This window comes from Entelurus aequoreus, linkage group LG09 (assembly GCF_033978785.1).
Source record: "Entelurus aequoreus isolate RoL-2023_Sb linkage group LG09, RoL_Eaeq_v1.1, whole genome shotgun sequence".
In the NCBI taxonomy this organism is placed as follows: Eukaryota; Metazoa; Chordata; class Actinopteri; order Syngnathiformes; family Syngnathidae; genus Entelurus; species Entelurus aequoreus.
Window position 1 is genome coordinate 41,860,247 of NC_084739.1, and position 14,138 is coordinate 41,874,384.

Here is a 14,138-nt window from a genome sequence, read left to right on the forward strand (position 1 = left end):
GGGACACTATTGTGTCCATCTTATACCATGCTAGTTGTTTCAAAGATAGGTCAACATGAGCAACCACACCTTGAGTTCCAACATATATAAATATACAAAGGAGTCAAAGGTCTCCTGGTATGAGTGTCTAACTGGTGATCATAACATATGGCGAGTCGGGTGGCAGAACACACGGAAGCATCTCAGCCAGTCAGGGTTTTCACTGTTAGAGCAGTTGGATGTCAGCCATTCCTGTTGTTTCAGGCTGTGGTAGGAGCCTTGGTAGTGGTGTCGCAGCTTGGTGGTTAAGCCGTCAGGTAACACCAGGAATGTTCCTTCTGTGCGATTTGAATGTCAGGGTACAGTCTGTAAAGGAGGTCCAGCAATCTGAACCGGAAGTGGTTTGGTCACAGGTAACCTTGTGACCCCAGCGAAGCCTTCGACCTTTAAAGAGGAAGCACACAGTTTCTTTGGTACCTCTGCATTCAGAATCGAATGGGTGGCGCCAGTGTCAATCACGAACTGATAACATTGTCGTTGACACTCATGTCCAGCAGGGGGCCAGTCTGTATCTCCTGCTGGGGCTCCTGCGGTGGGCGTCCTTTGCCACGCTTTTGTGTTCGTTTGTTGGCACTACGGAACCTTTCCTGTTCGAAAATGTTCACGACTCCAGTGACCAGGCTAGTCACAGCCGAAACAGTTTCCACCCCGGACTGGCTTTGAAGCACCGTGTTGTCCACCACCCGAGTCCAACCGTCTGGTCGCACGTCTGTTGAGGATTCTTTCCTCCACCTGTTGGAACTCAAAAGCAAGGTCACCCACTGCTGAATATATCCTAGCTGATCTTTGACCTTTTGGTTCTTTTAACCTTTTATTTTCAGCGATCTGTAAATTAAGGAGTTGCTTCCTTGCTGCTCTGTCATTAGCCTTATCATCCTCATCTTGAGGAAAGAGACTGCGCATAGCAGTAGCTATGTTTGTAACGTATGGTGTTATCGGTGAGGTCGAAGATTCAGCCATTAATTCTACTTGTTGTTCTGTATTTTTGCCATCTTGTGTGGAAACACAACGATACAAAATGCTTCTAAAGTCTCCTATTGATTTCTTCCCATTTCACTCAAACAACTAAACAAACAAACAAATAAACAAACTTGCAGCTAACCACAATCAACAGCATACCATTTACGAATACCTTCATTTGTCACTTTCTCATCTTTTCTTCACTTTCGTTTTCCTTTACAAACAACATCCTGTATCCATCTCTTCCTTACACTTCACACAATGTTTCTATTTTCTGTTCTCCTAGAAACCATTGACATAACGTAAGGTTATAAACATCCTTTTCCCATATTTTCTCAAACCATCCTCTTCTCCCTCAATCTTCCTTCACCTGCTCTCTTTTTCTCTCTCTCTCCTTCTCACTGGAGTAGGGGGCGGTGGCCTAGTCAAAGTCTGGGCGGGTCGTTTGAATTGTCTTGCGCATGCGCGGCAGGCAAAACACCAATCAGTCTAGTCTGTCCTATTTGTCTCATTAATCATCGGTTCTTTTGCTGCATTTCGTTTTTCCACGTAATCCCCGTTTACTTTTATCATACGCTAAACTCTTAAATTCTCGAGCACCAACCCTGCTCTTTTTTTCTCTTGACCATTTTCACCAGCGCACACACACACACATGCACGTGTAAGCACTCACGCACACACAAGCAAGTGCCTACAGCCCTACGCACACACACCCACGCACACGTAAGCACTCTCTCTGCGTTTCACTTTACCATAAAACTTCCAGTTACTTTTTTATTTTATTTTTTATTTTACCAGACGTTTGAGTTCACAACTTTTCGAGTATTGTAAACTCCCTCTTAACCCTTTCAAGGAACGTTCTCTTTTTTTCTTTTTAAACTCTACTTGCTAATTTTATTGTCGACAACCGTCCATTCAATTGATCATTACACAGTAATGATTCATCACATTCCTCCCCGACCGCCATCACATTCCTGTCTGTCACACTCAGTGGCCATTGTGTCTATTTTTTTCAGAAGGGCCTCGAACCCCTGAAGGCCTTTAACCCACAAACCATACGGCGGCCTTTAACCCCGTAATTTTTCGTACAATACGCAGCTAGAGCCTCTAACTCTAACCCGTGCAATTTATCGTGCAATATGCAGGCCTCTAACCTCCATATCATACGAGGGCCTTTAACCCGTTACTCTTTTAGGCGGCGACCAACTACCCAGGGTGAGCCACACCCAACTATTAGTTCACTCGTCAATGAAACTGCCCGTCACGGTAATCGAGACACAATGGCGTGAGTTGACCACCTATTTACAATTTTAATGCAATGGCAGGCTCGGCAAAAATGCAATCAATCTATCAAAATCACCATTCTGTGTCTGCGGTACAAAGCAGTGTTTAACTTACAGACTTCTGGGCAGACTCCTAATGCAGATTTTATCTAAAAAGAAAGGTTCTGCTTACCTTGAATTATGTTTTGGCCATGTGAGTCTGTCCAGAAGATTGCAAGAGAAGGTCCAATTGTCAGCGTGTCATCTCGGACGAAGCCCCCAAATTGTTGCGTTTGACCAGATGTTCCTCCAAGTGGGATGTAAAACGCTGGTCAGTCCCAAGTTCCTTAATGACATATCAACTGAACTCAAACGGTACCACCAAGCACAGAATAGGTATTTTGTAATTTTATTGTCAAAGCTTTGGCAATAATGAGACCAGCCTCGAACAACACATACAAATGCGCAGCCCAAGTTGATCTGGCATTCCACAGGCCAAAAGCAACTCTTTTCACACAAAGAAAGCCCGCCTTTCCCCTCCCCCCAACACTGATAAGAAGAGAGACTTGGGGGTTGTGTTCACATTCCTGATGGTTTACGACCCTATCTAACCAGGCAATCTGAAGACAAAGAGAAACTAGTATACAGAGTAAAATTAAGGAAAGAAATGAGCTGATTCAAACATGATTATGAAATAAGAAATAGCTCTTAAACATATGCATTATCTACACAGGTTAATGGATAATTTTCGGTATGTGGGCTTGTATTAAGCCTCAGGGAGTTGAACGCCCCTGCCTTACATAGTTCCGGGTCACCCTTGGGCAAGGTGTAGCACCCGAATGCCCCCCCCATCAGGGTTACGATACCCCCCATGAACTACACTAAAAGAGGATGCGTTACCCGGCCCGGAGGAAGCCCGGGGCCCTCCTCCGGAGCTAGGCCCGGAGGTAGGGCTCGTCAGCGAGCGCCTGGTGGCCGGGCTTGCCACGGAGCCCGGCCGGGCACAGCCCGAAGAAGCTACGTGGACACACCATCTTCTCTGCCACGTGGGCCCACCACCCGCGGTCGGAACCAGTGGGGTCGGGTGCGCTGCCAAGTGGATGGCGGTGAAAGTGGAGGCTCCGGACGGACCAATTCGGGGCAGCAGAGGCTGACTTTCGGGACGTGGAACGTCTCTACGCTGGTGGGGAAGGAGCCTGAGCTGGTGCGAGAGGTGGAGCGCTACCGGTTGGATCTGGTGGGGCTTACCTCTACGCATAGCAAGGGCTCTGAAACCACACTCCTGGACAAGGGATGGACCTTGTTCACTTCTGGAGTTGCTCAGGGTGTGAGGGCACAGGCGGGTGTGGGGATACTCACGAGTCCCCGGCTGAGTGCCTGTACGTTGGAGTTCACCCCAGTGGACAAGAGGGTCGCCTCCCTTCGCCTTAGGGTTGGAGGGGGGAAAACTCTGACTGTTGTTTGTGCATACGCACCAAACAGGAGTTCAGAGTATTCAGCCTTCTTGGATACCTTGCATGGGGTCCTGTATGGGGCGCCGGCAGGGGATTCCATAGTCTTGCTGGGGGACTTCAACGCGCACGTGGGCAATGACAGTGATACTTGGACTGGCGTGATTGGGAGGAACGGTCTCCCTGATCTGAACCTGAGTGGTGGATTGTTATTGGACTTCTGTGCTAGTCACGGACTTGCGATAACAAACACCATGTTCAAGCATAAGGATGCTCATAGGTGTACCTGGTACCAGAGCACCCTAGGCCAAAGATCAATGATCGATTTTGTAATCGTATCAGCTGATCTGAGGCCGTATGTTTTGGACACTCGGGTGAAGAGAGGGGCTGAACTGTCAACTGATCACCATCTGGTGGTGAGTTGGGTTAGATGGCGGGGGAAACCTCTGGACAGACCTGGCAAACCCAAGCGTGTAGTGCGGGTGAACTGGGAACGTTTGGAGGAGTCCTCTGTCCGGAAGGACTTCAACTCCCACCTCCGGCGGGACTTCTCTGCCATCCCTGTGGAGGTTGGGGACATTGAACAGGAATGGGCAATGTTCAAAGCCTCTATTGCTAAAGCTGCAGATGCGAGCTGTGGCCAGAAGGTCTTAGGTGCCTCAAGGGGCGGTAACCCTCGAACACCCTGGTGGACAGTGGTGGTCAGGGAAGCCGTCCGACTGAAGAAGGAGTCCTACCGGGGTATGTTATCCCAGGGGACTCCGGAGGCAGTTGCAAGGTACCGACGGGCCCGAAGGGCAGCGGCCGTGGCTGTGGACGAGGCTAAGCAGAGGGTGTGGGAGCAGTTCGGGGAATCCATGGAGAAGGACTATCGGGCGGCACCAAAGCTGTTCTGGAAGACCATACGGCACCTCAGGAGGGGGAAGCAGGGAACCATCCAAGCTGTGTACGGCAAGGATGGGACTTTGCTGACTTCAAGTGAGGAAGTCGTGGGGCGTTGGAAAGAGCACTTTGAGGAACTCCTGAACCCAAATACATCAGACACACCCTCCCTGATAGGAGCAGGGCCTGAGGATGATGGGGGATCGACGTCGATCTCTCGGAGTGAAGTCACTGAGGTAGTTAGACAACTCCACAGTGGCAAAGCTCCGGGGGTTGACGAGATCCGTCCAGAAATGCTGAAGGCTCTGGGTGTTGATGGGCTGTCTTGGTTGATACGCCTTTTCAACATTGCGTGGAAGTCTGGGACAGTGCCGAGGGAGTGGCAGACTGGGGTGGTGGTTCCCCTTTTCAAAAAGGGGGACCAGAGGGTGTGTGCTAATTACAGGGGTATCACACTACTCAGCCTCCCTGGGAAAGTTTACGCCAAGGTACTGGAAAGGAGGGTCCGGCCGATAGTCGAACCTCAGATTCAAGAGGAGCAATGTGGATTCCGTCCTGGTCGTGGAACAACTGACCAACTCTTTACGCTTGCGGGAATCCTGGAGAGGGCCTGGGAGTATGCCTATCCAGTCTACATGTGTTTTGTGGATTTGGAGAAGGCGTATGACCGCGTCCCTCGGGAGATCTTGTGGGAGGTGCTGAGGGAGTACGGAGTGAGGGGAACCCTGTTGAGGGCCATCCAATCTCTGTACAACCAAAGCGAGAGTTGTGTCCGGGTGCTTGGATGTAAGTCGGATCCGTTTCCAGTGGGGGTTGGTCTCCGCCAGGGCTGCGCTCTGTCACCTATCCTGTTTGTGATTTTCATGGACAGGATTTCTAGGCGGAGTCGTGGCCATGGCGGAGAGGGTATACGTCTCGGGGGGCTAAAGGTTGCGTCACTGCTGTTTGCAGATGATGTGGTCCTGATGGCACCTTCGGTTCGTGACCTTCAGCTCTCACTGGATCGGTTCGCAGCCGAGTGTTCAGCGGCTGGAATGAGGATCAGCATCTCCAAATCTGAGGCCATGGTTCTCAGCAGGAAACCGATGGTTTGTACAGTCCGGGTAGGGGACGGGACTCTGTCCCAGGTGGAGGAGTTTAAGTATCTCGGGGTCTTGTTCACGAGTGAGGGAAAGATGGAGAAGGAAATCAGCCGGAGAATCGGAGCAGCTGGGGCAGTATTGCAGTCTCTCTGCCGCACTGTTGTGACGAAACGGGAGCTGAGCCAGAAGGCAAAGCTCTCGGTCTACCGAGCTATCTACATTCCTACTCTCACCTATGGTCATGAAGTGTGGGTAATGCCCGAAAGAATAAGATCGCGGATACAAGCGGCCGAAATGAGTTTCCTCAGAAGGGTGGCTGGCATCTCCCTTAGAGATAGGGTGAGAAGTGCAGTCACCCGAGAGAGACTCGGAGTAGAGCCGCTGCTCCTTCGCTTGGAAAGGAGCCAGCTTAGGTGGTTCGGGCATCTCGTGCGGATGCCTCACGAGCGTCTCCCTAGGGAGGTCCTCGTTGCACGTCCCACTGGGAGGAGGCCCCGCGGCAGGCCAAGGACCAGATGGGGGGATTACATCTCCTCTCTGGCCTGGGAACGCTTCGGGATTCCCCAGGAGGAAGTCGCAAATGTTGCTCTGGAGAGGGAAGTCTGGGGGTCTTTGCTGGAGCTGCTGTCCCCGCGACCCGATTCCGGATAAGCGGTTGAAGATGGATGGATGGATGGATGGATAATTTTCGTTGTATTTTGTTTATTTCTACAGAACAATTTTGTAATATTTATTATTCTTTGTATAATAATACTATTATAATTAATAATAACATAAGATTAGGAATAAGGCATATATTATATATATATATATATATATATATATATATATATATATATATATATATATATATATATATATATATATATATATATATATATATATATATATATATATATATATATATATATATATATATTTTTTAAACAAAAACATAATTTACAACAGTTTTCCCAGTGTTATTCAAACCCTTCCGTTTTTTGTGTAGAACACCAAAATCACACAAAATCCAGGCCACGTTTCCCCCTGCAACCTGCAGCCTGTGTGTACTTTTTAAACACACAAAGACGACTAATACAAACCTAGAAGAAAAAATCAGGAAGGTAATCTGATGGAAGGACAAGTGCACTTTTTCAAAACACCTACTGCGAACCAACAGGACAGAACAATACATGTTGGTTTTTGAAAAATAGACTTTAATACAGACATAGTACAACCAACATACACTTAACCTAAGCCACAGAAGTACAGAAAAAGGACTCGCCAGAACACGACCTGACATTACATGAACTAGTGCAGCACAACAAACAAGCGGACAGAAAGGGAGTTGTGTCGGAAGTGTGGAGTTTATGTGCAACCTTTTGGCCATAGCTTTTGGTATAGCAGCCTAAAGTTTGTTCCCATTTAAGTGGTGTACAGTAGATCCCTGCTGTTTGGTTATGATCCGAGACCACCCACGAAAAGCAGAAAAACAGCGAGTAATTCAGATGCCCATTAAAATGTCTATTTGTGACTCGAAACCCACCTGTTCAAAATTGCATACTCACTCCAGTGTAACTGTCTCTACAATGGCCTTTATTTGTTTGTTACATGTTGATTTTATCCTTTGTTATTTTATCATTATCTTTTAATTATTTCATCCATAAATTGTAAAGTGTCCTTGGGTTTTTTGAAAGGCGCTCATAAATTAATTGTATTATTATTATTTTTATCATTACTATTATTATTATTATATGGCTCACTCCTCCCCCTCCAAACTCTCCTGCTCGCTTGATGTTGACATTCTTGGCTCAATATTTGCAATAAAAAAGACCAACCCCTCGTTTTTCAAATTCCATCGTTTGCTTGCATCGAAGAAAGCTAATGAGTTAAATGCATGGATGCACAATCCAGATTTAAACTCTATTTATGCCTCATACACTTAAATATAATATTATGTAACATAACATAACATAACACAACTGCACTTTTGTCTGCTGTAGGGCCGCTAAATCTCCCTCTTAAGCTGCTAATGTGGCTCGAGGCCTGGGCCGATAACACATTTTGCTAGACAATATTCACTATTATTGTCAGCATTATTTTGAGCCCTAATTAGGCAGTAGTGTAATCATTATATGTAAAAATGATAATGCTGTAATATTGCAAGTAACACTTTCAAATGCAATAATTGTTTACTTCTCAGTATTTTATTATTTATCTTAAATAAGTGAACAAACAATAAAAATAACATGGACTAATTCTCTTAGCAAAAATTGCACTTAAATAAATATTGAACATCTTAAAGTACAGTTTTTTTTCCCCCGAGTCGGAACAACTGTGTGTAGTGTTGTTTTGTTTGTTTTAACAAATTTGGCATACTGTCTCATTCATCCGTGTTGACGGGCTCATCTTGCTCATTTGATTTGAAGCCAAAACATTCCAGCAATCATATTCACTTCTTTGTTACTTATTACTGCAGGATGCTGGGTTGTCCCGGAGATGGCCGTCGGAGAAATATAAAACATTCTCATGCATTTTAATCCATCCATCCATTTTCTACCGCACCTGTTCAAGAAGTCGCATTAATGGTAAGAAGTTTTTTTTTATTATCATTGTTAGCTTCAGAAAAACAACGTTATTAAAAAGAACAAGAGACTTATTATACTCTAAAAATGTTGGTCTTTCCAAAAAATGCACGCATTTAGTTGTATTTAGTGTTAAAAAATATTATATGGCTCTCACGGAAATACATTTTAAAATATTTGGCTTTCAGCTCTCTCAGCCAAAAGGTTCCCGACCCCTGATGTAGACTGACTTTCATCCTAAATGGGTTGAGATAGGCTCCATCCAGACCCTGTGAACAGAATAAGTGAGAAAATGGACGCTTCACTGCACAAATCTAAAGCGAATAAAAATAAGGCCAAAAATACTTATTTTACTTAGTGAGGCACATTTGCTTATATGTTTATTTGAAGCGATTGTCTGAGATGACAGGGACTGTGAGCTGAAGTGCACCACTCTGCAGAGAACAAATGATCAGTATAGCTAAGTGAGTGTGTGTACAGTAGGTACAGTAGCACATGTGTAGGTTGAGTTACCATTTATGTTCAAACTTTTCCCATAAAAAAAAACACTCTGGGTCACTCAACACTTCAAGGGAATAATGTTTTAAAGGGGACATGTTATGTGTTACTACAATTTTACAGATGTTATTAAACATGGCACAACACTTTAAATACTTAAAAGTATGCAGAATGTATGTTACACACTTAGCTGAATACTTTGTCCCAACCATGCTCTTGTTCTACTTGCACGACACTTGTAACAGACATCTTGATTACATACTGTACTTAGAAAAACATACACTGATGTGTTTTGGCAGACAAATGATCTTTGATGGGAATATGTTCTTCCTATTGTTATTGTCCTTACATGATGTGCTAAATGAATACAGAGCTAAGTAATTGAAAGTGGAATAAACAAAATGATAAGCACAACAACTATGATCACTCACAGTACAGTATGTTAGAGAATAATTCCGGTAAGTTACAATGTATTTATGACGGTGTGTTGTACTAAGCATGACAAAGCGACACATTTGTCACAGATGCATGGACACAGACTTCCTACATGACTGGTTACAAAAGTTAGAAACACAAAGTCAGTACGGTACAAACACAGACACTTACAGTACTTGCAAAATACACTCAACAATCCTAGGTTGGACGTAGTTAACAAACATGCACCACAAAGGCAATTTCTTTAAAAACAAAAACATAAAAAAAAAAACAACACTTATTTGCTACATCGCTCTGTCTGCTGAAGTGTTGACCTGTGTGAGGATATCTGACCTTCAGTATTGCTGTTTACTTGTGCTCGTGATTATTATTATATTATTATATCATTGCATTTGTAAATTTCTGCCATCCAGGCCTCTATTGTGCTCGTATATTGTTTTGAAGCATTCTCTTTTGTTTCTCACAAGAAAGAACTGTGTGCATGAATACATTATATGGACAAATGATTGGTACTCTGGCAGGGACAGTAAATATTTAAAAAAAAAAAGATTGTAGATCTCCTCTTTCCAGATACAACAGCGGTTTATTTGGTCAGAAGTCACTTGTGTTAACAAGTGCAGACCTGCCAACCTCACTTGATATACACTATATTTAAAAACAAAGCTTTCTGTCATTAGTATCAACGTTTTAGCCTTCCCTCTTTTACATTGTGCCTTTTTGCTCTAATTTTTCCATGTTTGTTTTTGGGATTTTTATAGTCAAATCTGATTGGTTAGATTTTGCCCATATGCAACAAACAGTCAAATCTATGGCGCAGTGTTTTTTTGTTTTTTAAGAGAGAACTAAATAGATTGTGACGATACGTAGTAATGTATACTGACTGGTCACGAGGTGCCAGCAACATTGCAGTGACACGTTAAGGTGAGTCTTTCAAAGTTAATTAAATAAACATAAAAAGGAATTCAGTCTTTCATTAAAGAGAACAAAACAAGATCTAATTTGCGACTTTTTTCTCCTCAAAAAAAGACTAAACCACTCAAACGATACCGGTAGTCAACGATACCAATTTGCGGTACATTTTTGTGTGGTAATAAATAATAATTGTTTTTGATAGTAAAATTTCATATTTTATTTCAACATTTAAAAATGAGCTAATTACGATAATTGCTGTCCAGTTGTTATATTTGATATATTTCTGAGTCTCAATTTCAGTTGCAAGTCAAAGACGTTGGATGGGAGTAGTGTATAGGTTATGGTGTGTTGGCTAGCTACTTCAGTCTGTGCTGTATAGTCTTGTTGTGCACTAAAAAGTGTTAACACTGTAAGTACTGTACTTATTATGCAGCAGCTGTTTGATTGTAACATCCATCTTAGGCCCCGTTTACACTGCACACCAAATCTGATTTTTTGGCCCTTAAGTGACACAGATCAGATTTTTTTTGCCATTTAAACACTCCAAAGTGCTTCAGATCTGATCGTTTCACATCAGATTCAGAACACATCAGCAGGTAGTCCAAATCCGATTTAAATCTGATCTTTTCAAATGTGACTTCAGTCTAAACGCAATACGACCTGAATGCGTCCCGTATGTTACTTTTTCGTCAACTTTGGGCGAGCGACGTCATTCGTGTGCAATTACAAGAACGAAACCGCCAGCGGAAGTCAATACTTCATCACAACATCCTGTTTCGGTGAACAAAGTCTGTTAAAGACGACCACATTTTCGCTGCATCACTAGTCAATAGTGCACAAATAATAGGCTGCATGTAATATATAAATGTATTTTTTGATTCTGAAGAAGTAGCGATTGTTGAAGGACCGGAATTGACCCTATGGTGCATTTGTTTACATGTGAGTTGAAACATAAAGCTAACGTAGATCCACGCTGATGTCTGGTTAGAACCCTCCCAAATATATTACACTATATACATCCATCCATATATTTTAATTACTTAAATTTTTATTTTCACGTAAAAAAAAAAACACATGAAAAAAAGGGTCGCCACATTTTGGCGACTTTAATTTTATGTTGTCGTCGTAGCAACTTCCTCCTGGTCAACTTCCTTTGTTTTCACTTTATCAAAGTGCGCATGCAAGTGAGGCCATTGGGGCCACATGCACGTTTGCACTGGAGTCTCATCAAAATCACATTTTACTTGCAGTAAACAGTCGGCTGGAAAAAATCTGATAAAAAAAAAATCTGATTTGTGCCACTTTGACCTACAGTGTAAATGCAGTCTGATGTCCTGGGCATGACGTTAAAGTGCATCCGACAGTGGAGGCTCCTCTATGGGGTCTTGGGGCACTAGGAGGTTAACTCCTTTACTACTGTTACCCCAGATGGCCCTTGGCAAAGGCCTAGTACCTGACTGCCCCCTACCCAGGGATATGGTGAAGACCTCAACGGCGGAGCAGGCGGAAGAAGGCTGCAGCAGAAAAGGGTCCCCAGTCATCTTGGACTCCATGCCACTGGACCCTGACCCGATTCTGTCAAGGATCGTGTGGTGACTGTCTGTGCACCAGTCTCCCCACGTAAAACAAAGTCACATACAGGCATCCTCCATAAAGGGATACACCCCTACCAGGAGGATCGTCATTCTCGTTCGAGTGACCGCCGATGATGAAATGTAGTCCTAGTTGTAGTTTTTACTAACAAATTAGGAGGTGTTGAAATTACCGTGTAAAATCGGGAATACTAATCAGTAGCATGTCAATAGCAAAGCCAATGTTAGCATCAAGATAGCAAATTTGTGGAACAGTGGAGCCTTACTTTACTTAGATCGGAGCGTTTTTTGAGTCAAGCGATCGCCAAGTGCTGAGTCGGCAACCGAGTGTAACTTCACGCAATAACCAGGTACCTTAAATTGGCACCGTAGGATTTTACGTGAATCGGTAGAAACTTAACTCTACAATGTGCAGCAGGCTGCACCGTTGCTTTTATGGCTCTTTATTGGGGTTGAACGCGTGACGTGACGTGACATTAAATTTGTGAGCAACCACAAAGCTCATCTACTACTTAGATTTTTAGCTTTGTCGCAAGCGAAAAATAGTAAAGGGGGAGTGTCAGCTGGAACTAATCGATGTGCTATTCACAGTCACTTTTATTGCAGAAATCGTAGGAAAAGGTGCTCTCAGAGGTGTCGTATTCACCCAGGAATTAATGTAAGAAAGCCAAACAATCACAGCCTGTATGGTCTGCATCGTGAGGTTACATTTGTATGAAGGTGCATGTCATAGCGTACGCTGGTGGCTCGATGCAGGATTATGATCTAAGATTCATAGACTCAGCTCAAATGAGAAGCTGTCAAAACATAATCACTTGGAGAGCAGTGAAGAGTCAAAATGTGTACATGTTGACAGGTCTGCAAGAACTAAACCTTCTAAAGAAAATTCTAATTTAGAGATACTGATCCTGAATTCTTCATAATAGACTAATCACTCAACAGATGTCTCAATGTATTGTCCATATAGTGTAGAAGGGTGTTTATTGTGTGCATCATTATGTTTGTTGATCTCAAGTTTTCACTGCCTGAATACATCACCCAGCAGTCGAGGCAATTGGGACAACTGCCATTGACCATCACCAGTAAGGATGAAAGCAGTGCCCTTCGATAGTCTACACAGCATGAACTCAAATAAAAGTATCCAAATTCAGAAAAGGGGCTTTGACTCTTTGACGGGTGGAGATGAATGAAGAATGCCAAAGTAAAGCACTGAAACAGCATAGAAAAACAATGCATTCTCTGCAGGCTTCCTCTCAGGGCTCCAAATACGAAGGCATCGAAGGAGATGAAAGGCTGCAATGTGGTATTTGAAAAGTACAGGCTAGCCGGGATTTGGGAAAAGTCTTTATATGTAGGTTGATGCTATCAGGTCTAATAAAGTGCCTGTTGTATTTTGTGCCACACTAGGTGTGCAAGTGTAATAGATGCCAGGTAGCGTGGTTGTGCGATAGTACGTTATGTAAACCTCACTCCCCAACGCGTTAACAGATGCTCTTAGCTTGCTGGCTAGCGCTACTCAACTCTAAATCAGTGAGGATGTATAGACAAGGGATCAAGGTGCAAGGCTGGTCAATGTGCCCTACACATAAATGCTTGAAAGTACACCACAGATATTCACCAGCAATACAAACAAGTGTAAGGCAAGCTTGCTTACAAAGAGTCTAATGAGCATTTCTAAATGCACACTTTTATCTTTTGGGCTCATCCAAATAAAATATTGAGCAGACTACTGCAATGTGACTGAACAAAGAGCTTCATTCCATTTCTGAACTTTTCTTTCCTCAACAACTGCAAATGAAATACAAAAGTAAGAGCTCCATGCAAAAAAATTTAGTCATTTTATCCTCTCCAACAATTAAAACAAATCAGTGCTAAATAAAAAATGTCGGCATAGACCTGCTGTGTGTACGTCCGCTGTTACATGGGACACACTTTGTTCTCTGGGATGGGCAGCTGGATAATGGAGGTGCAGTCAGTCGGAGACTCTTCAGACCTTGGCGATGCTGAGCCGCCCACAGGGAAGCGGGCCGCAATGGTAGCCATTTCTCCCGTTTGACTCTCTGCAGTTGTTCCAGGTCGCCCTGACGTCTGGTTCATGTCTGCCATGTTCAGCGAACCGGTGAAGAGCTGAATGAAGCACTTCCTGAACTAGATAGAAATCAAGAACATTAAAAGTAGTCTCAAAACTTGTTTTGGTCAGTATACGTTTTTAGTTCAACATTCAGAGTGACTAAGCCTGTGCCCTTTATGTGGAATTTGTGCTACTTAAGTTATTTTCCAGCCACATTTTTAATTAAGCACTTCACTTGAATATTACCATTCAGTACCTCCAAGAATTTGCGGGATTCACGCAAATCCAACCAAACCCCACAAATTATGCATGGCCTCCCAACTTGGCCAATGCCCGCAACTTCCCTGCACATTTTGGCCATTCAGCTAATTTTTTTCAAATCAGATTTGT

The 14,138-nt window shown here is 43.6% G+C and overlaps 1 protein-coding gene across 1 annotated transcript in view; it reads right to left on the reverse strand.

Moving 5' to 3' along the window:
• Nucleotides 1-6,876: 6,876 nt before the first annotated feature.
• Nucleotides 6,877-14,138, reverse strand: part of valopa (vertebrate ancient long opsin a) — a 73,322-nt gene continuing 66,060 nt past the window's right edge. The window contains exon 5 of the mRNA XM_062058782.1: nucleotides 6,877-13,825. Coding sequence (XP_061914766.1) covers nucleotides 13,595-13,825 — 231 coding nt within the window. The 3' untranslated portion in view covers nucleotides 6,877-13,594. The remainder of the gene's footprint in view (nucleotides 13,826-14,138) is intronic.